Source organism: Hemicordylus capensis, chromosome 1, assembly GCF_027244095.1.
Source record: "Hemicordylus capensis ecotype Gifberg chromosome 1, rHemCap1.1.pri, whole genome shotgun sequence".
In the NCBI taxonomy this organism is placed as follows: Eukaryota; Metazoa; Chordata; class Lepidosauria; order Squamata; family Cordylidae; genus Hemicordylus; species Hemicordylus capensis.
In genome coordinates this window covers 15,640,575-15,662,601 of record NC_069657.1, presented here as the reverse complement: position 1 = coordinate 15,662,601, position 22,027 = coordinate 15,640,575, and the positions used below count along the sequence as shown (strand labels likewise).

General features: G+C 45.8%; 2 protein-coding genes across 7 annotated transcripts in view; one reads left to right on the top strand and one right to left on the bottom strand.

Annotated features, from left to right (window-relative positions):
- The window catches only part of BRF1 (BRF1 RNA polymerase III transcription initiation factor subunit), a 310,658-nt gene that overhangs the window by 191,477 nt on the left and 97,154 nt on the right, over positions 1–22,027 (bottom strand). For all 4 annotated transcript variants that reach the window (XR_008307877.1, XM_053252511.1, XM_053252521.1 and 1 more), the window contains one exon: positions 10,682–10,754. Coding sequence is in view for 3 of the 4 variants with exons in the window: in XM_053252511.1 (XP_053108486.1) it covers positions 10,682–10,754 (73 nt within the window). In the remaining variant the exon portion in view is untranslated. The remainder of the gene's footprint in view (positions 1–10,681; positions 10,755–22,027) is intronic.
- Positions 1,881–6,771, top strand: BTBD6 (BTB domain containing 6). 3 transcript variants are annotated; one of them, XM_053252565.1, is made up of 5 exons: positions 1,881–2,015; positions 3,914–4,196; positions 4,644–4,734; positions 5,145–5,263; positions 5,387–6,771. In XM_053252565.1, the coding sequence occupies exons 2-5, from the start codon at positions 4,003–4,005 to the stop codon at positions 6,417–6,419; spliced, it is 1,437 nt and encodes a 478-aa protein (XP_053108540.1). In that variant the 5' UTR covers positions 1,881–2,015; positions 3,914–4,002; the 3' UTR covers positions 6,420–6,771. The 3 variants fall into 3 exon arrangements, with proteins under 3 accessions (XP_053108540.1, XP_053108551.1, XP_053108536.1); XM_053252576.1 differs by lacking the exon at positions 3,914–4,196 and having other exon boundaries at positions 1,916–2,015; XM_053252561.1 differs by lacking the exon at positions 1,881–2,015 and having other exon boundaries at positions 3,840–4,196.

The following is a 22,027-nucleotide window of genomic DNA, read 5'->3' as shown; positions in this document are numbered from 1 at the left end:
TCCCTCAAGGCTCCGTACTCTCTCCAATGCTTTTTAATATCTACATGAAACCGCTGGGAGAGATCATCAGGGGATTTGGAGCTGGGTGTTACCAGTATGCTGATGACACCCAGATCTACTTCTCTATGTCAACCTCTTCAGGAGCTGGCATATCCTCCCTAAATGCCTGCCTGGAAGCAGTAATGGGCTGGATGAGGGAGAATAAATTGAAGCTGAATCCAGATAACAGAGAGATACTTATTGTGTGGGGTCAGAACTCCAGAGACAATTTTGATCTACCTGTTCTAGATGGGGTCACACTTCCCCAAAAGGAATAGGTTCGCAGTCTGGGAGTACTTCTGGATTCACACCTCTCTCTGGTTTCTCAGGTTGAGGCGGTGGCCAGGGGTGCTTTCTATCAGCTTCGGCTGATACGCCAGCTGTGCCCGTTTCTCGAGATCAATGACCTCAAAACAGTGGTACATTTGTTGGTAACCTCCAGACTTGACTTCTGTAATGTGCTCTACGTGGGGCTGCCTTTGTATGTAGTCCGGAAACTTCAGTTGGTGCAGAATGCGGCAGCCAGGCTGGTCTCTGGGTCATCTCGGAGAGACCACATTACTCCTGATGATGGAGTTACACTGGCTGCCTACAGGTTTCTGGGCAAAATACAAAGTGCTAGTTATAACTTATAAAGCCCTAAACGGCCTAGGCTCTGGGTATTTGAGAGAACGTGTTCTTCACTATGAGCCCCACCGTCCATTGCGGTCATCTCTGGAGGTCTGTCTCCAGTTGCCGCCAGTTCGTCTGGTGGCCACACGGAGACGGGCCTTCTCGGTTGCTGCCCCAGGACTATGGAATGCGCTCCCTACTGAGATATGATCCTCCCCATCTCTGACAATTTTTAAAAAATATTTTAAAACCCATCTTTTTACTCAGGCCTTTTCAGCTTCTTAATAATGTATAGGTTTTAATTCTGTGATTGATTTTTAAATTGTTAGTTTTAAATCGTTAGAACTGTTTTATCATTGTGAAGCGCCCAGAGACACGTGCGTGGGGCGGTATAAAAGTGTAATCTAATTAATTAATTAATTAAATTTGAAAAGTTGACACAATTAAAACAATATCTAATTAATATCTACAACTCCCATCATAACCCAGACACAATAAATCGAAGCTGGAGGTGATGGGAGTTGTCCACCCTGACCTGGGAGCATATTCTGTGCACAATATAGCTCTGAGCTGGAGCCCTTCCCTGAAAACCTGCCCACACTGTATAAAGACCAACGCAAGTAGTTGTTTGTTCCTTGGTCATTGGCTCCAAACATTAAGAGCATCCCGCGGGAAAGTGGTGTTAGTGTGTGAAAAACTCACATCCCTGCATTCTGCAGTGCGTAGGTATGCCGGCAAGCCAGCTTAGGGCCATCCCTATACTGCACAAGAGACATGTGATGACCTACATTAATGCCTCTTTGCAAATGCTTTCCGTAAAATCCGAAGCCGTTCTCCAGGCGCTGACTACATCAGGGGTTTGATCCAAGGCATGCCAAAATGTTTGCATGGTCCTCCAGATTTCAAAGGGAACGAGATGCGCACCAGTGAATTGTGGCTGCCTTGGCACCCAAATAATTTGCAGGGCCCAGCGCCGCTGTCGTTGCTGCCAGCCGAAAAACTCCGTCTTGTTTGCTGCTGTGACAAAAAGTTTAAAATGTACTGGGTGCTGAGTTGTGTTGTGTGTCTCGCCCCCACCCCCCCAAAAAAAGGAGAGGGGAAAGTTCAAACCGAGTGGGAAAAGGTGCCTGAAAAGGAGCATTGTGCGCGGCTGTGTCCAAAAGGCGCAGGGGCGCCCTCGCTCGGCCTGCCCGGGTCTGCTGCTGCACGGAGCCGGAATCGGAGAGGCGGCCCCTCCCGTCTGGTGCCTGATGCTGCCAGTGCCTTCCATTTCCATAATAATGGCTCCTGACTCCGTGGACGAGCCTGCCGTGCAAACTTTCCCGATGGGGCTCGGGCGCCAGGACGCCTGCAGAGGCGACCAGGTAGAGTACCTAGCTTTTTCATCGGCTTGGCGGCGGGGGCCAGGGGAGGGAGGAAGAGGCTGGGATCCGGCCCGCGGCGTGGCCAGAGCGCCGCAGCCGACTTTGCGAACTGCAGTGCTGCCTGGCGTCCGCTCGCTCGTTGCCTTTTGCGGCTCTCTGAAGCTCCGGCTCTGCAGCGGCGTCCAGAACCATGGGAGTCGACTGGCAAACACCATGCACCTTCTCGGAAAGCGCTGCGGCGCTCAAAGCGACCTGGCTGGGGCTCGAGTGGCGCCGAGAAAGGGTGTCAACCCGGACCTGCATCCGTTTGTTTACTCCTTGCCTGGCCACCTTTGGGCCGGCAGCAGCCCCAGACACCGATGCAAGGTTCAGGCGAGAGCGCTGCCCACTGGCGAGGGGAGGGAAAGAGAATGTCCCCTGGCAACCGAAGCGGGCCAGAGCCAGAAAGCAACTCAACTTCCCCTTCACCCCAAAGCGCGCCCCCCCCGCCGATTCTTTTAGACGGATAGCAGAGTTTCTGCCGCTCCTGGGGGGGGGACTCCGAAGCTTTCGCCTGCATCGGGGACTGCATTTTGTGCTCGCTCCCTTGTGGTTCGCCGCCGCCGCCTCCTCTCACCCCCACCCCCACCCCTCTCCAACATTTGGGTTTCCTGTAAATTTCCCAAATGGAGGAGGGAACTGGATTGATGGGAGCGCGGGGGGGGGGGAGAGCGAAGGGTGGTGGGCGGCTAGGAGGGAGCGGAGAAGAATGACATATTGTCTGGCAAGGGAGGGGTGACGGGAGGAAGGGAGGCCGGCCTCCCCTCTTCGCCCTGCTCGCCGCCGCTTCGCCATTGGAGCAGGCGCCGCTGACGCGCGGAGCTGCTGCTGGCTATTTGAAGCAGGAGCAGCGGGAGGCGGAGGCGGCAGCCAGAGAGGGAGAGGGACGGGCGAGGGAGCACATACGCGCTCGGAGGCGCACACGCGGACGGACACGGGCGCTGAGCCCCGCAAAGCCGCTGCTGGCTTTCCAAATACGGCGGCGGCGGCGAGGGGCAGAAGGAGCATCTCCAGCGCGGCGCGTCTGCTGAGGGAGGAGCGCGCTGGGCACCGGCCTCCCCAGAGAAGTAGCCGCCTCCCGGGACGCAAAAGCTGGATCCTTGCAAGAGGTTTTGACTTTGCTTCGTAAGGGACCCCCCCACACACACACTCTGCAAGGGCGGCTGGATGCTTGCGCACACTCCGGGTTTGATCGGCCAGGGTCTCGGAAAGAGAGCGAGAGGAGGCGCTGAGCTTGCGACCCTGCTCTGGAGAAGGAAGACGAAAACAGTCGGCCATCTGCGGGACGTGCTGCTGCCTCTGTGGACGTCCAATTTTCGTCTGGGAAAATAACGAGTTTTCTGCGCTCGCGCTCCCGCCCGCGACCGAAACGCTGGCAGAAGTTCAGCGTCGCCGGGGCTTGGAAGGGACTCTGCCTTTCCAGGGGAAATCGCGGGCTTGACGCCTCCTTGGGCTGCCTTGGTTTGGGCACGGGGATCCTGCCCCGGTCGAGGCTGCGGCGCCCCCGCGCTGCCGCTACTGCAGCCGCCGCTGCTCCCCTCCCCGCAGCCAGGTGAGCCCTGGCGATGATTCATTAGGGCATCATCACTGCGGCGCCTCCCCACCAGGAACACAAAGCAGAGCGAGAGAGGAAAAAGCACACCGGCACTCAAGAGACCCACACCGCAGCCTCGAGCTTCCGACAGCCAGCCTCCCTCTAAAGAAGGGCTTTGGAAAGCGCCGCTTCGATTTTTCTCCGAGACTGTTCTCGATTTCCAGCCGAGGAAGCGGGGGGGCTCCCCTCCCGCTGATGCCACTGGACCATGGTTGCTTCCATGGCCGGATCATGAAGTGCTTGACTTTCTTTCTTCTGCTTCCAGAGACCTTAAAGAAGTCCAAGAAGAGCGTCCGGGCCAGCGGCAAGGGGCCAGCATGCTATGAGATCGTGCCCCTGGCCCTCAAGAAGAAGATGGCTGCGGAACTTTACCCTGCCAGCGCCAACACCAACCTCGCCAACAGCAATAACGCCGCCAACAGCAAGAAAAACGCCCTCCAGCTCCAGCAGAGCGCGCAGCCCCCGCCGCCTCCGCCGCTGCAAAACCTCAACAACAACAACGTGGAGAGCGCCAACTGGCAGTCCTTCCACCCCACCCTGCGAGAGAGGTAAGCGCCTGCCTGCCGCCCGGGCAGCCTGCCCAGGACGAGGAGGTGGCGCGGGGGGGGGGGGTCCTGAAAGGCAAGGAGGCTCTCCCTGGGCGCCCCAGTGGCTGCTGCAGGTCGCAGCAAGCCGGCTGGGCGTGAACTTCGTGCTGGCTTCCCGAAGGCAGCGGGGCTGCCAGAGGTGAGGCTCAGCGGGGCGGGGAGCCGGTGCGCGCTCTGCGTCTGGGCAGACCGTGGGGGGGGGGCACTCTCGTCCCCAGCCTTGGATTGGTACCTGTTCTCCCCCTCCCCACTTGCTGGGAACCAGCCACTGTAGCCCTGGTTGAAATGGGGCCAAGAGCAGGAGGGCAAACAGGGCCCTGAGAAGGAATAGCTGAGCCAGCAATACCCGTTTGGGTCGACTTTTGTTTCTTTGGCTTTAATTGTGGCTTCTTCTCTGTAAACTTGCAGGAACGCACTCATGTTCAATAACGAGCTTATGGCGGACGTGCATTTTATTGTGGGCCCAGTCGGGGCAGCCAAGAAAGTTCCTGCGCACAAGGTTTGTGGCATCCTCTCTCCCCCCCACCCCGGGGGCTTTTAACTGTATTTACAGTATGTGTGTTTTTAAAACCCTGCTACCCACTTTCTTCAGCTTCTATATTTTCTTGCCCTATCCACCACCAACAACTGCACAAAATGCAGTGGAAAGTTATCTAAATCACTTATGTTTCAGAATACATTGCATTCCACTTCACTAAAGACTAGTAGCCTTGGAGGGTTTTTTGCTCCAACATGCTGAACACCTCTTATGCTGGATAAAATGAATTTGTACCGAGTCCTAATAGGTAGGAGAAAGGAGTACATTACTACTTAGATTGGCTTTTTTCCTCTAAGCTCTCTGCAGCAGAGACTAAATGCAGCTGCCTACCAGCATGGTTGACTTAGATTCTTGCTTTTCTTTTCACACAGTATGTTTTGGCTGTTGGTAGCTCCGTCTTCTATGCTATGTTTTACGGTGATCTTGCAGAGGTGAAATCTGAAATTCATATACCAGATGTAGAACCTGCAGCTTTCCTAATCTTATTAAGGTAAGTAGAAGTAAAAAGAAACTAAGTAAAATGTCACTTAACAAGGCGGGGGAGAGACTAAACTCCTAATAGTTGTCAATGGACAATGTTTGTTTTCTAAACAGTTGTTTTTAATATTGATAGGTATATGTATAGCGATGAGATTGACCTGGAAGCAGATACAGTGCTTGCTACTCTATACGCCGCCAAGAAGTACATTGTCCCAGCATTAGCAAAAGCGTGCGTCAATTTTCTGGAGACTAGTCTAGAGGCCAAGAATGCTTGCGTTCTGCTGTCTCAGAGCAGACTCTTTGAGGAGCCAGAGCTGACACAGCGCTGTTGGGAAGTCATAGATGCTCAAGCGGAAATGGCACTGAAATCGGAGGGCTTCTGCGAAATAGATCAACAGACGCTGGAGATCATTGTGACTCGGGAAGCCCTGAACACCAAGGAGGTGGTGGTGTTTGAGGCCGTCCTGAACTGGGCCGAGGCTGAATGCAAGAGGCAAGGGCTGCCAGTTACGCCAAGGAACAAGCGGAATGTATTAGGAAAAGCTTTATACTTGGTACGGATTCCAACCATGACTTTGGAAGAGTTTGCCAATGGAGCTGCTCAGTCTGACATCCTAACTCTCGAGGAGAGACACAATATTTTCTTGTGGTATACTGCTGCAAACAAACCGAAGCTAGAATTTCCACTGACAAAAAGAAAAGGACTTGTACCTCAAAGGTGCCACCGATTTCAATCCTCCGCATATCGTAGCAATCAGTGGAGGTACCGAGGTCGGTGCGACAGCATTCAGTTTGCTGTCGATAAAAGGATATTTATAGCCGGACTGGGATTGTATGGGTCAAGTTGTGGGAAAGCTGAATACAGTGTCAAAATTGAACTGAAGCGGCTGGGAGTCGTGCTTGCCCAGAACCTGACAAAGTTTACCTCTGATGGATCTAGTAACACTTTCTCGGTGTGGTTTGAGCATCCTGTGCAGGTGGAGCAAGACACCTTTTACAACGTAAGTGCCATTCTGGATGGCAATGAACTCAGTTATTTTGGACAAGAGGGCATGACTGAAGTGCAGTGTGGGAAAGTGACGTTCCAGTTCCAGTGTTCCTCAGACAGCACCAATGGCACAGGAGTACAAGGAGGACAGATACCTGAACTCATTTTCTATGCATGATGCATTCACTTAGGTCGTATTCCAAGTGCTGCTATGCACACTGAGGGATACGCTTATTTTACTGCAGAACACTCCAGAGCAGTATGGAATGTTATACTACTTACCATCAGGCTATCCAACTAAGTGAAGGAATGCTCTTGAATTTATTCTTATTTTATTTATTCATAAGCTATTTGACTTAATTATTAAACTGCAACATGCAGGAGGGGAAAATGTTAAATTTTGCACGTAATGTGCATTTATTTTGTATATAGATAACTAACTTGCAGACTGCAGCTGACTCAAACAGAATGTTCTAAACTAGAGCGGTTTGAGAATCTGTTGAATATAAAACATTTTTACTTGTCCTAAACACCTGTGTGCTTTACTGATTACTGAGCGGATAGCTTGTTTTCATACCAGTTTGTAAAAAGTATGACTCATCTTAAGAAATGGACTCACCTAACCCCATGCTACACTCCTGAACTCATTTATGCAAACTTAAGTTTTTAAGAAGTCAGATTTAAGCCCATATATCTGACTTCAGGATTGCACTTCAAAAGAACAGTAGCCATATAATTTTATTTACTGGAGGTAACTCCTTTTAGTTGAAATATGCAGAACTTCAATCCAACAGCAACTGCTATGATGTTGGATCACTTGAGAGGAGATAAAGATATGCAGTCAACTTTTTAGAAGACCAATTTCTCTTTATAGGAGTCAGCAAGCATACAATTCTGAAAGAGCTCTGAGTAACTCAAATGCTTACACAGCCCCATGCCAATGAAGTTGACTTGCTAAAAGTGCACATTATACTTGGGGGGAGGTTCCACTGAGTTCAATGGAACTTATTTAGGAATTCGCCCTACTGAGCTCAGAAGAAAATCCCACTGAGTAAAATGTATAAAGGGTTGAGTTGCAAGAACATTTTAAGTATCTCAAATGTAGCGACACTCCCTTGAGAAGGTCATGTTATTGTTACAGACTGACAAATTTATTTCTGTTCTCAAAGTAAGTTTCACTGTGCAGTAGTTTGTCAGAAGTGTGACAAATTACAATAAGATGTCAGAACTCAAGCATTTGATTTTCAAAATCAAGAGCAAAAAAGGGTAACACCACCTAATGTGGTTGCAACTTGAAGCTTTTAAGATATTTGGTTGAGAATGCAGCTGTCTAAATCTGTATCAGGTTTTTTTTTGGTGTGTTTTTTACAATACAGTACAATAATCTCCCAGAAGGGCACTGTCAGTTTATGAGCTGACTTTATACCTAGAGAGTAGACTCAAGGACACAAGCAACTAAAGTGTCTAAAGCAAACCTTTCATCTCCCAAGAGATTTTTTTTTTACGGTCCCTGGAGATTAGAAAGTGGGATACATCTATTACTCCCTTTTTCGCTTATATAAACTAGGGCTTTGAAGATGTGAATAAATTGGAAATCTGTCTAAAGCCTGGGACTTTAAAAAAAATTAATTTCAAAGTTTACTCTATTATAACAACAGCAGATCTTGAAGTCTGCCTCAAATGAGTAAGCTTTCAAAACAATTGATCATGCAAAGTTATATGTTCTGGTTTAGTACCAGGTCTCACGACCACCTTAAGTGGTGCAGCGGGGAATGCTTGAAACAAGCAGAACGCTTGCCAGTTCGAATCCTCGTTGGTACTGTATCGGGCAGCAGTGATATAGGAAGATGCTGAGAGGCATCATCTCATACTGTGCGGGAGATGGCAATGGTATACCCCTCCTGTATTCTACCAAAGACAACCACAGGGCTCTGTGGGAGCCAGAGTCGAAATAGACTCAACAGCACGCTTTATGTTTACCAGTTCTCATAGCAGCTCTCTTACAAAGAGCAAGATGCAGCTAATGAGGTTCTATCTGAATCTGGGTAAAATAGTAAAGTGGCTCTGGACACCAATTGACCTTTCCTTGGGAGCAACTGTATACTGCAAGATCACCAGGAATGAGAGAACAAAAAGCAAGTAGCCAAACCAATACTAAGGTATCTCAAAGTGAGCTCACATGTTATGATACTCAGTTCAAATCTACATGGATACATCATATCAATAATATAACATTCCTATCCAATCTCTTAAAATCCAAAGCAGCAATTTGATACTGAAGACTACTTTACTGCTGTAGCCCAGTTGAAATTAGCCACACTGCAGCAATGTTAAGTGACCTCTGAAACATACTCTAACTTGTAAAGCCAAAAGCATAATATCCTAATAATCATGGACCTCCCAACATAAAAAGCAAGCTAGTCTTCTAGCAGGCATCTACAAATGGACTTGCCAGCTCACCAGAGGTGGGACTACCCCCATCCCTCTGGCAAGCAAGACACTCAACACCACACAAATCTCCACATGAGATATCTCATTTCCACTGCCATTTTTGAGCAAGCAAGAAACAGCCAAGGATCCCTTCCTAGAAGGCTCCTCCTGTTTCTTACCATCTCCAAACCCCAGTGCAAATGACGGAACACCCACTTCTCTCCTAAGACCTTTCTCTGCATGCCAGAGAAGGTTTTGAGGGAAGCAAGGGCAACCATAAATAATGGCTGGATAGTGAGCTAAGCCTAAGTTTGTGGATCCCCATCTTACGACATTTATAAACAGCTGGTGTAACATAGGGGCTTCGCGTCTGACCCAGGAAATCCTGGTTTACTTCAAATGCCACCTCTGCCATGAACTCCCAGATGGCCTGAGGTAAGCCATGCTCTTGGCCTGTGCCCTCCACCTACAATATCATCTGAAACCAATGCTGGCCTACCTCACAAGGTTGTTGTAAGATTACTAAGAACGCCTGTGAAATGTTTTGGGCATTCTAAAGTGCAATATGAAACTAAGTTTGATTATCAGTAAATATCAGAGTTCTCACACCTTTTCTGCACATTTATACAAGTACTTTGATTAAATATTGATTTGCTATAAAAAGAGGTAGATGTGGTTATATTTTGGTCACTTCTGGGAGCTTTGGACACAGCAGTAACTTTTGGGATGTTTGGGCATTCTTACTTTTCTATCAAATATTATAAATAAAAAACATTCAGTAAGTCTCCAGCATTTACCATGATATATGTACCATATTCACTCAAACAGAAGACTGAATTTAAATAATAAAGGTTAAATACAGCTTATACCTGTATTTATCCAAAAGGAATAGGACTCTGAATTTCAGAGAACACCTTGTTCATGGAAATACATTCTCACATGCACTACAATAGCGCCATCTACTCTGGCCTTTGGTCATGGAAGCATTTGCAAAAGTTTGTTGTTAATACCAATGTTACAACCACTGTGGGAAAAATGGAAGTCTAAATGGCATCATTCACAATTTACTTTGATTTTGCCAATAAAATGCTGCCCCCTAAGTCAATCCACCAAAATATAAGCCTCCAACTAATAATTAAAATCAGCTTTTTCTTTCATCAAATCAACCTCTCATTTCTTTTAAACAAATCTAAGTGTTAATTTTTCAGTATATAAGGCTCCTTAGACCATTCTTTCCTACACAAACAAACTGACCACATGCTAATCCAGTCTTAGAGATAAGTTAAAATTCCCCCATGCAGCCACGCTTAATTATATCATGTCACATTAGTTCGAAGGCTGGCTATGCACCACAGCCAAGCAAGGTTGAGCTTCTGATATACAGATTGTTTGTATCAAGATATACAGATTCTGTATATCAGATTGTTGATATCAAGATTGTATGTATGCAACAAGCTGACTTGGAAATAATTATACTGCAGGCAGGGACAAACATGTAAAACAGTAACTGCTATGATGCTGTTTCCAACACATGGCTCCTACATCAAGGGGATTTGTTGTCACAATTTCCCAACATTTACTAAGGGCAATTGCTAGACACCACTAATCAGTGGTTAATTGCCTGGTTTACCTATTAGAGGGAGATTATATTTATATTTATCAAAATCTCTATAGCAATGTTGTACTTAAATTTCTGTTGAACTTAATGCAACAGCTGCATGCTTTGAGTAAAGCTTAGCCATTCATTTACTCAAAACATTATTATTTTAAAAGGTCATCAGGAACTGGATGAGAAAACTTTATGTTCACAATGACAAAATTTAGCCACTGTAAGTTTAAGTTACCTCTCTGCTTCAATTGGCAGCTTTCACCTCTGGACTCCTCGGGATTTTTAAAGTTTGAAATGTATTTTAAATTCATGTTAAATTGCATTATGTAATTGTTTTAATTTTAGGAAATCATGGCACAGGCATGCCCACCTACCGAAAGCCAAGTCTTATTAAAAAATACCTATAGCTGGAGCATTTATGCAGAGCTCTCTGGCCAACAGAAGGAAAGTTTTTCCCAGCACGTAAACGTTCACCTGTTCAAAAGAAGAAGAAAATTTAGAAAAGCAAGCTGCAAGAATTAAATTAATAAATATAAATTAAAAATTTTATACAATTTTTTAAATAAAAAAGAAACAGTGTTCTCAAAGTGATCATCTTGATTTTAAACACTCTTCCAAATAATGTCCCGTACAAAACAAATTAACCCCTTGGTACAGCCAATTATTATTTGCCAGTCTCATAGGTTAGAAAAATCCACATTGAAAAGAACTATATACACTCTACCATGCCATGTATATTTTGGATGGGCCTCCCATTTTCCTTAAACACTCTAGCAATTGTTAGACTTGTGCCTGAAACATTCTGGAGGCCATTATAGAAGCCTCCGAAACGTTTCAGTCACTGGGGCCATTTTGGGGGTGGCGGGGGTGCTCCCTTAAGGGCAAGGGAGGGTGCACTTACCCCTCCTGAGGGATTTCCCCCGTCGGCGCTCCGTTGTATCAAAGCCCCTCGGTGTGGCGGCGTACCTCCCTGCCACCCTGTTGCCATCTTCAGCCAGAAGTTCCGGGTGCATGTGCACCCGGTACTTCAGGCCACAGATAGCAATGGGACGGCAGGGAAGTATGCTGCTGCCCCGAGGGGCTTTGATACAACAGAGCACCGACAGGGAAAATGTGGCCGGGGGGGCGGGGTAAATGCACCCTCCCCCACCCTTAAGGGAGCACCCCTGCTAGCTAAGAAACGCCAAGGAGCGGTTCTGGGCACATCCCTAGCAATTGTCCTATTTTTTTACCTTAATCACAGCCTTTAATCTTTTTATTGTGCTCATACACAGATGACTATAAACCCATAAGACTTTCATCATTTATCTTCTAATGCAACAACGCCATCCCCAAATCACAATTAAAAAGTTGGTTGGTCCTGTGTAATCCCATCATTAGTATGACAGGGGCAGAACTCGTAATGTTTCACACAAGTGGATTATGTCTTGGCTTTTCTACTTCAAGAACCAATATCCCAAGTTCAAAAAGGATATGGGGAAAGCAGCTACATCAGTCTTGCAGACAAGTGCACAAACAGATAAAAGAACAGCTGCCTACATCCTTGTCATACGATCTGGTAAGTTACTTCCAACGGATGAGTTGATAACCTCAATGAAGCCAATAGTATGTTGTGCCAGGTAGGGTTTATGCTACGGTGAATGTCCAAAATTTACTGTTCAGATGTTAATGGTGACTATTCTATCTGGACACATTTTGTGAATATCTGAAAACTCATATTCCAGTAAATAACAACAGTCACTTAAATGTGATCGTTTGTTGTGTGCTTGAAAATGCGTGAATAAAACCATACAATTTTAGGAGTCAAAAGGGACCCTGGAGATTTTCTACTCCAAACCCCTGCTCAATGCCAGAAGTTGCTGCAGCATCCCTAACAGACGGCCATCCAGCCTCCTTTTGAATCATGGTTGTGGGATCTTCTCTTCAGGAGGAGAGCCCACCACCATGCAAGGCAGACCGTTCACTGTCAGACTTCCCATGCAGTCTGGAAATTTCTCCCTAATGTCTAATGCGGATTTGAAATGGTTAGGGTGTAAATGTTTCAGATAATCCAGAAAGGTTGTTCAAGGATACAGGCTTTACAGAAAGGAAGGGAAGGATATATTTGGGTGGTGTAGCACTGTACAGATGGACCTCAGTATCCATGGGGGTTCCGTTCTCCGCTACTACCACAGACACCAAAATCACAGATACTGAGGCAATGGGGATGGGGGGGCAGTGTCAGGTTCCTGGATGCTGGAGACAAGGGCAAAAATTAGTGGAAAATGCCCCATGGGGGGGGTGCCCTACCATGCTCTGTTAGTCTCCAGCTGTCTAGGAATGCCCATCCTCCAAATCCCCCCACTTTTCCATAAAAACCCACAGGAAAATGTGCTTTTGAACCACAAAAATGAGCCACAAAATGGCTCTTTTGATTAAAATATGGCTGGAAATCACCTCTGAGGTCATTTCCGGCCAACCTGACCTAATGGATATGCAAAATTAACCCTTTTTTGGCTGTGTTTTTTCCATGTATTCCAAGGTCAGGTGTCAATCACCCAACCGCGGATTCACAAATCCACTGATGTCAAATTCATGGATAGCAAGGATCTCCTTTATGCTAAAGAAGGGATAGAATCTAACAAGCTAGAAGGGATAGAATCTAACAGCCTAGGAGAGAAAGGAGGACTAAACGCCTCTGCAGAAACATTGTGGGTGAGAATATGAGGCCTGAATGATTAGGGACATGCTATCTCAGTCCTAATCAAAATGTTGATCTCGAACTGGAGAAGGAAATCAGGGAGGCATTAAAAAAAGACAGATTTTGTATTATTAATGTTGTATATTGTAATAATGGGTGACTTCAATTACCCTCACACAGACTGGGTATATTCACATTCAGGTATTGACAAAGAAGCCAAATTTCTAGATATGCTAAATGACCATGCCTTAAAACAGGTGGTCATAGAACCAAGCAGAGAGAAGGCAACCCTGGACTTAATCCTGAGGGGTGTTCAGGATCTGGTGCGAGATGTTCAGTATCATGGAACCAGTGTTCTCTCTAATTTTTTCCACCTGTGTGCAGAATGAGTTTTGTTCTGGGTGGCAGTATATTTTTCTTTTAGATTTTTAAAATGCTTTTATTAGTAATACAAGTAAAAAACAGAAATGTTATATCTCTGAGATTTCGACAAAAATACAAGTTTACAAACAAGATCTTATCCATCCAAGAAAAAAACCCCAATCATAAGAAAGATACAAAGATAGTGATATTTTATATGAGTAAAATATATGTAATTAACCAGCCACTAGGACTGGGCGGCAGTATCAAGGCAATGTGGGCACACATGCATTCAGAATGGGGCCTTCCTGATTCAACCGAAGTGGGAACTAAAATTAACTGAGCGGACATTAAAAAAACTTGTGAGTGTGTGCATGTGCGCACACTTTAGAGGGAACACTGCATGGAACCAATAGGGAACAGTGACCATAGTGCAAGCAAGTCCAGAATGTATGCAAGTGGAGAATTGCCAAGGAAGTCCAACACAGACACTGTGGACTTCAGAAAAGGAAACTGCTCAAAACTGAGGAGTGAAAAGACAATTGAAAGGGAATCAGGATGGTAAAATCACTCCTGAGTGCATGGATCTTACTTAAAACCACTATAATAGAGGCTTTGAATAACAAAAAGAAGAAAAAGGTACCACAAAAGTCCAGGAAGACACAGCATGGCATACAGAGTGAAGGAAGTTATAAAAGGCATGAAGACTTCCTTCAGAAAATGGAAGTCATGCCCAAGTTATAACAGAAAGGAACACAAACTCTGGCAAAAGAAATGCAAGGAGACAGTAAGGGATGTGCGCGTGCTCACGCGCATAGGCGCACCACGCGCACACACACACGCACACACACACACAGAGTTTGAGGAACATATGGCAAAAGAAATAAAAATTTATTTAAATACATCAAAAGCAGAAAATCAGGGAGATAGATAGTTGGAACATTAGATGACAAGATAGTGAAAAGGATACTTAAGGGGGATATGAAGATTGAAGAGAAACTCAATGACCTATTTGCATGTGTCTTCACGGAAGAGGATAAGATCATATATCCATGCCTGAACTGAGCTTTTCTGGAAGGGAGGCTGAAGAACGGAATCAAATAGAAGTGACAAGAGAGGATGTTCTAAACCAGCCTGAAAAATTTAAAGTTAAATCACTAGAGCCAGATTTCTGTGGCCACAGGAAGTGTCAACTGCCAGCAGCCTGGACGGCTTTAAGAAGGGTTTAGATAAATTCATGGAGATCAGGTCTATCAGTGGCTACTAGTCTGAGGGCTATAGGCCACCTCCAGCCTCAGAGGCAAAATGCCTCTAAATACCAGTTGTAGGGGAGCAACAGCAGATGAGAGGGCATGCCCTCAGCTCTTTCCTGTGGGCTTCCCAGAGGCATTGGGTGGGCCACTGTGTGAAACAGGATACTGGACTAAATAGGCTTTGAGCAGACCTGCTCAACTTAGGCCCCCCCAGTTGTTTTGGACTACAACTCCCATAATCTCCAGTCACAGTGGCCAATAGGGATTACTGGAGTTGAAGGCCAACATCTGCAGGGAGGCCAAAGTTGAGCAGGCCCGGCCTTGAGTCTGATCCAGCAGGGCCGTTATGTTCAGATGTTCTTTAAAAACTCAAATGTGGAATTTGCTGATCTTCTAGCAAGAATATGTCCCTACAATCAGTCACTGTGCCAGAGACCTGGAAAGTAGCCAATGTAAAACTAACTTTCAGAAAAGGCTTCAAGAAATTGCAAGCTGGTTATCTTAACATCTGTTCCAGGTAAATTGGTGGAAAGCATAATTAAAAATAAAATTGTTAAACATATAAGAGAACCAGCACAACTTCTGCAAAGGTAAGTCTTGCCTCACTAACCTTTTGGAGTTCTTTGAGAGTGTCAATAGGCATGTGGACAGAGGTGATCCAGTTGACATAGTATACTTGGACGTTCAAAGAGCTTTTGACAAGCACCGCCCCCCCGCCCCCCATCAAAGGCTCTTGAATAAATTTAGCAGTCAAGGGATTAGGGAACATGTTCATTCGTGGATTGGAAACTGGCTGAAGGAGAGGAAACTGAGAATAAGAATAAATGGACAATTTTCACAAAGGTGAGCAGTAAGTAGTTGGGACCCTCAGGGATCTGTACTGAGACCAGTGCTTTTTAATTTATTCATAAACTAGCTGGCCTGGGTACAAAGTATCTGCACCTCTAGTTCTCCCTTGTTCTTGGCCTTCCCCTCTCCAATGTTTTTTCTCACTGGACGGCCACCTGGCCAGCCGCTTTTTCCTGCCGCCCACTGCTTTCTCCACCCCCAGTCACCCCACTTTCTTTCCCTCGCCCCCACTTCCCCCTCCCCCGCTTTCTCTTTCTCTCCCCACCCATCCGCCTGCCTGTTCACTAGCCTGTCCGTTAGCCTTATGTTTCCCACCACCATTGCTTTCCTCTTCCCCTCCCCTCACGCGACAACTCTAGTGAGAGCTGCCACTCATGGGATTAGCAACAGGTACGTCTAAGAAAATTATAGAGAGTGATGATCTAGAAATTGGGTAAGCAACGAGGTGGACGAAGTTGCAGATGACACTAAACTATTAAGGGTAGTGAAATCCAAAGCAGATTGTGAGAAGCTCCAAAAGGATCTCTCCAGGCTGGGTCAGTGGGCAACAACATGGCAAATGGGGGTTAATTGTAAGCAAGTGTAAAGTGATGCACATTGGGGTTTTTTTGCCCCCAACTTCACATATACACTGATGGGGTCTGAGCTGTCTGTGACTGACCAGGAGAGGGATCAGGGGGTCGTAGCAGATCCCCAGTGGACCCAATGAGAACTCAGTAAGCAGCAGCTATGGAAAGCTAGGGATCATTAGGAAAGGGGTTGAAAATAAAACTGCTAATATTATAATGCCCTTCTACAAATCTATGGTGCAGACACATTTGCAGTACTGTGTACGGACCACATTTGAGATATGGCCATCATATCTCAAAAAGAATATTGTAGAACTGGAAAAGGTACAAAAGAGGGCAACCAAGATGGTCAAGGGTCTAGAACACCTTCCTTATGAGGAAAAGCTACAACATTTGGAGCTTTTTAGTTTAGAAAAAAGGCAACTGAAGGGGAGACACGACAGAGGTTAAAAAAATTATGCATGGTGTGGAAAGAGTGGAGAGAGAAGTTCTCCCTATTTCACAACACTAGAACCTGGAGTCTTCCCATGAACCTGGTTGCCACGAAATTTAGGACAAGACAACAAGGAGTACTTTTTCACACAGTGCATAATTAATCTGTGGAATTCTCTGCCACAGGATGTGGTGATGACCTCAGATGGCCATCAGCTTGGATGACCTTATATGGGACTTGGCCAAATGCATGAAGAACAAGTCTATCCATGGCTACTAGTCTACAGTGCTGGGATGCATCTGGGATTGTGAGAATTGACGTGAAATGTCAACATTAATCAAATTCTGGAAGTTCACTGTACATAGTGCTAAACTCTGCTCTTTTCAAGTATACTGCATTTGTGGCATTCAAGAGACAGTCAAGCAAGGCAACAAGAAACAGAAAAGGATGTAACAAAAATGTACATTAGGGATCAGTTCACAAAGTGGCACCCAATGAACCTGGGTGCTGATAAGGAAGTAGCACCCAGCTCCCAAAGTTGCTTTATAAAGGCCATTTCAAAGTCAGCATTTTTACTACATCTGTAACTACCTATGCTAAGAAACGCTAATGATTTCATCCTTTGATAGAAATGGCATGGTCTTCCACTTCCTCACCTCACTGTTATTCATTAGTTATACAAATCTTTTTACAATAAAGTTTTGTGGATGTCTGTCAGACAAATGGCTTCTGCACACCAGTCTGAACAACTACTAAGAGGATTGAAGAATATCCTCCAAGTTGCAGTTTTACCCCCTTAATTGGCTGACCTGTAACTCTAAGGCTTGAGCTTCCTCTTGTAAAAGTTGACTGGGAACCTAAATTTCATTTGAAAAGTCAATCAGGTACATCTGTTTGAGTCAAACACTGCAGGCTTTTTATCCCTAATACTACCTACACCCAAATCTTTCCATTTAGATAGGGGGAAATGCACAGAAGAGCAAATGAACATTTAGGCCTACTAGTTTCCCACTTTCCACCCCCTCCTATTTGTATAGAGAAAGTTGAAAGTGACCTACAGTTGCTCCAAACAGATCTAGCAGGGCAACAGCAGAAGCCCCTTATGAGAAATGCCAAACAAATTGCATGGAGGGAGAGGAAAGAAAAGAAGTGAGGTCAGAGTGCAAAGCTGGAATTATTATGAATTCTTAGGCACTAGCATCAAAATTTGGAACTTCTCGAATATTTACCCCATCCTGCCAAAAAGTAAAAGGTAAAGGACAATATTCAAGAGCTCTCACTTTAGAGATCCCATTACAATTGAGTTTTGTAACCGAGTCAAAAATGTCACAGCGAGTAATTGTTGGTTCCAAGTACTGATCCAAAGGGGAAGGGGTGCACATTACCCCCTTCACAACCCTGAACAACTCCTCCAGATGTGAACTTGTGGACACGATACGGGAGGAAAAGAATTGCTTCTTTGCCGCACGTATCGCCTGAGCATAGATCTTCAAATGCGCTCTATGTAGTAATCTGTTGGATTCAAGTAGAGTCCAAGAAGAAGCCTAATTAAAATACCCACCCGCCTTCACACACCCACGAGGGAACTTGAGCCAAACAGCCTAGCCTTCACACTCGTTATCCTCCAAAGTGGCTCCCCCCAAAAAGAGACCCCACCAGTGGCAGACCCACTGCCACAGGCAGTGTTCCTATAAAGGCCAGAGCTGAGCAGGTGACCCCAGGAACTGCTGAGTCACTCAGGAGCTGGCCCCAGTCCTGCACACACTCCCCACAGATGTTACACAGGGGCAGCAGCCTCACAGGGGAAGCAGGAGCAGGCAGGTAGCAGCAGAAGGAGCCAACTGCACCCACTCGGTCTCTCACACCAAGCAGCACTGGATGGGAAGCAGTATCAATATCAAAAACTAAAGCAGACAGGATAGCAGGATGAGCACACAGACCATGCTATCATACCATCTTCAAGATCTGAAGAAGAAGAAAAGAAAAACAACTCTCTCTCCAGCCCTAGTTGACCCCATTTCTTCCATCTGGAGTACAGACCGCTTAGCTATACACCAAGCACTTGAGATCAAGGACTTGAGGGATTTTCGGGCCTAGCCTCATAAGTACAATTTCCCAGCGTTTGGTTTTTATCATTGATCGAGAGAAGCAGCCTGCACGCACTGCACACATAGTACTCAGTTGCTCTGCGAGACGTTTCCCCACAATTCATACATGTTTAATGCCAGTGCAAAAAGTCATAAAAAAACGAAGCAATAAGAAATTGGTTTCAACTCCCTTGGCAAGCAGATGTTACTGACGCTTCAGCTGGAACACACACACGCTTCATTTTGGAATTAAGATGTATTTACAATTTAGAACTCGGGCCTGCTCCCACTCCCATTTCTATACAGAAAAGGGAAAGGGAAAAATAACTGCACAGCACTCTAACTTAATTAAATAGTAGAAATCTATTACTATGTTCGGTCAATTTGCAATGCTTTGCTATTGATCTTGTACAAGCATCCATTCACTGCCATGGTCTATCTGCAGTGAAGTAGTCTGTAGTGTTCCCATTCATTCTGGTCATTTGCATTTATCCAAAATGCTTACTTTTGCAGTTTAGATCATTTTTTTAAAGTTACACAAGCAAGTTTCATTGTTTAGTTGCTCCACACTATCTTTTTGAAGGCAAGGATGTTTCCTCCCCTACAGTTCATGCTAACTTTGCAAGGCCTTTTCCTACCCTAAAAATGAAAACAACACCTACTGAAAGAGGCATATCCTGATTATGAAAGAGATTTTATTTGAAAGTTGGGATAGTATAGTGGGCTAGAACCAGGTTTGCCTCTGCCGCCACTTCACTTAGCCAAGCCACTGTTTTCTTAGCCTCTGCTCCTCATCTGCAGTTTTAGGAGGACCTACCTTGTATGCTTGTTGTAACGATTTCTGGGATAATATATGTACAGTATTTTGAATGTTCAAAAAGAGCCACATAAATGCTAAATATTTTATTATTTTTATATTGCACTATCCAGAATGATGCTTTACAAAGAATGAACTGACAGGTCGCTGCCCAAAGGGGTGTACAATCAACAAAACAAACACAAGGGAAACATCAGAGGAAGGGGAAAGAAATGGAGATGGGGTAAACAGGGGAAGAACATGCAATTTTCCCACTTGTACTGAAAGTTTGTTATCCCAGCTCCTGTGTGCCCTAGTTTTAAAAATAAGCCCATAAAGGTCCCAGACTCTGCTATAGCTCAACTCTCAAATGACAGGACGCTAATGACAGTAACACTCACTGGTTAGCAAATTAAAAGTTGAGCTTTGCAGGAAAGTAGGGCAACAAATTCTGAACAAAACGTATATACATTTTAACTAGGCATCATAATCAACAAGAACAAAAGAAACAATTCCAGTCTGCAGGGATATCCAAGTCACTCGGATACCATACCAGGTAACCAACTGGGCAAAACTCGCAGTAAAAATAAGATCAAGTGTTTCATTCTGGAGTTCACAAAGCAGTATTTCAGGGAGAGGGAAATTATCAGCAGGTGATAGCCAGCCAGGAGAGATCAAGGTTTCCCAAGGAGGCATTTCAACATCCATTCAGTCTCTCTTCTCTAACTATCAGTTACTTTTTGAATTATTTCTTTAACTACATCACATATTCTCAGCTTGTACTACACCAAGCCAAGTAGCTCCAGAGTCTCCAAAGACTGGGGGTTGTCTCTGCTGGAGAAATCATCCCAGTGAATAAGTGTGTGCTGTATGCTTCAGAGCCCCAAGGACTTCTTCAAAACTATGGACTTCCTCCAGTTCTAGCTTCTTAAACCCTTGCTCCATCCTGCAGAATGGGGTTTCGGGACAAAAACTATTTTTGAACTCTTCTGTTCTTGACTTTTCTCCTCCCCAAACCTACAAGACTGTAGCAATCCACTCCTCTCAGGACAAGGAGACAGAGTATGAAGACCGGCAGGTCTAAGTTATGTTAATTGAGGAAGACACCAATGCATTCATAAAGCTGCTCAATACAGTTCACAGACTGAACTACTGAACTCCTATTTTGCTGCTGCAGCAAATACCTAAGGTAGCGACCGGAGCTGTCCAGCTCTACCAGACTGGCACTTACCCTTACAGACCGGAGAGGAGAGCTGGTATGGAGAGAAGAGCTGGTCTTGTGGTAGCTAGCACGAACTGTCTCCTTAGCTAAGCAGGGTCCACCCTGGCTGCATTTGAATGGGAGACTAGAAGTGTGAGCACTGGAAGATCTTCCCCTCAGGGGATGGAGCTGCTCTGGGAAGAGCAGAAGGTTTCAAGTAGGGATGTGCATGGAACCACGGAGGCGTGGTCCGGTACTGGGGGGGAGTGTGGCTTTAAGGGCGGGGGGGGTAGTACTTACCCCACCCCCACCCCCGCCGCTCTTCCCTCTCCGGTGCCGGACTATTCTAAAACGTTTTTGGGGTGGCAGAGTTCCTCCCTGCCACCCCTGCCCCCGTTGTTGTCTCCCGATTTTACAAGTAGTAAAAGCTGACGCCACGCATGCACCCATTGCGGCGCGTGTGTGCCCGTCGCAGCTGCTGGCACACGTGCTGCATACGTCACAATGACGTATGCAGCGTGCACGCACGCCGCAACGGGCACATGCGTGGCACCAGCTTTTACTACTTGTAAAATTGGAAGACAATGACGGGGGCAGGGGCGGCAGGGAGGAACTCTGCCGCCTCAAAAACATTTTAGAAAAGTCCAGCACCGGAGAGGGAAGAGCGGCGTGTGGGGGGGGTACTACCTCCCCCGCCCTTAAAGCCACACTTCCCCCCCCCACCAAATTCCAGACCGGTCCGGAGGCCTCTTGCATGGCCCCAGACTGGTCCGTGCACACCCCTAGTTTCAAGTTCCCTCCCTGGCTTCTCCAAGATAGGGCTGAGAGAGGCTCCTGCCTGCAACCTTGTAGTAGCCACTGCCAGTCTGTGTAGACAATACTGAGCTAGATAGACCAATGGTCTAACTCAGTATATGGCAGCTTCCTATCTTCCTTCAGCTCACCTTCACACATCTTGCAATGGGGCTACTCTGAGGGCCTTGACTGTTGATGCTTGTAGGTGGCTCACCCCACGCCTGCCTATCTACCCTCTAAAACAAACAATTAAAGTCATCTTTTAAGGGAGACTTTTTAATGTTTTATCCACTGATTATATCTGGTAAGTTTTTAGTTATTTTTATTTATAATTTTTCATTTGAAACTTTTAAAATTTGTAACTTTTAATTGTGGTTTTAGCCTGGTCTTTTAACTTTTTAAATTTTACTTATTTTTGTTTTTTAAAAAATCACACACTGTATCTTATAAAATTTTGAAAATTTAGACCTGATATTGTATCTTATTTAATTGTATCTATAGGAGGAGCTCTTTAATCACAGGTTCAGCACTCGTGGTTCCGCGTATCTACGGTCGGGTAATTAGCACACAACCTCGGTATATGTGGCAGGGGGCAGAGCGAAAAGGGTTAAACCCGCATATCCACAGGTCCGGGTGGGAATGACCTCGGAGATAATTTTCAGCTGCCATTTTGACTGCCTGAGAGATCGGGAGCTATTTTATGGCTCAAAAACAAGGCAAACAC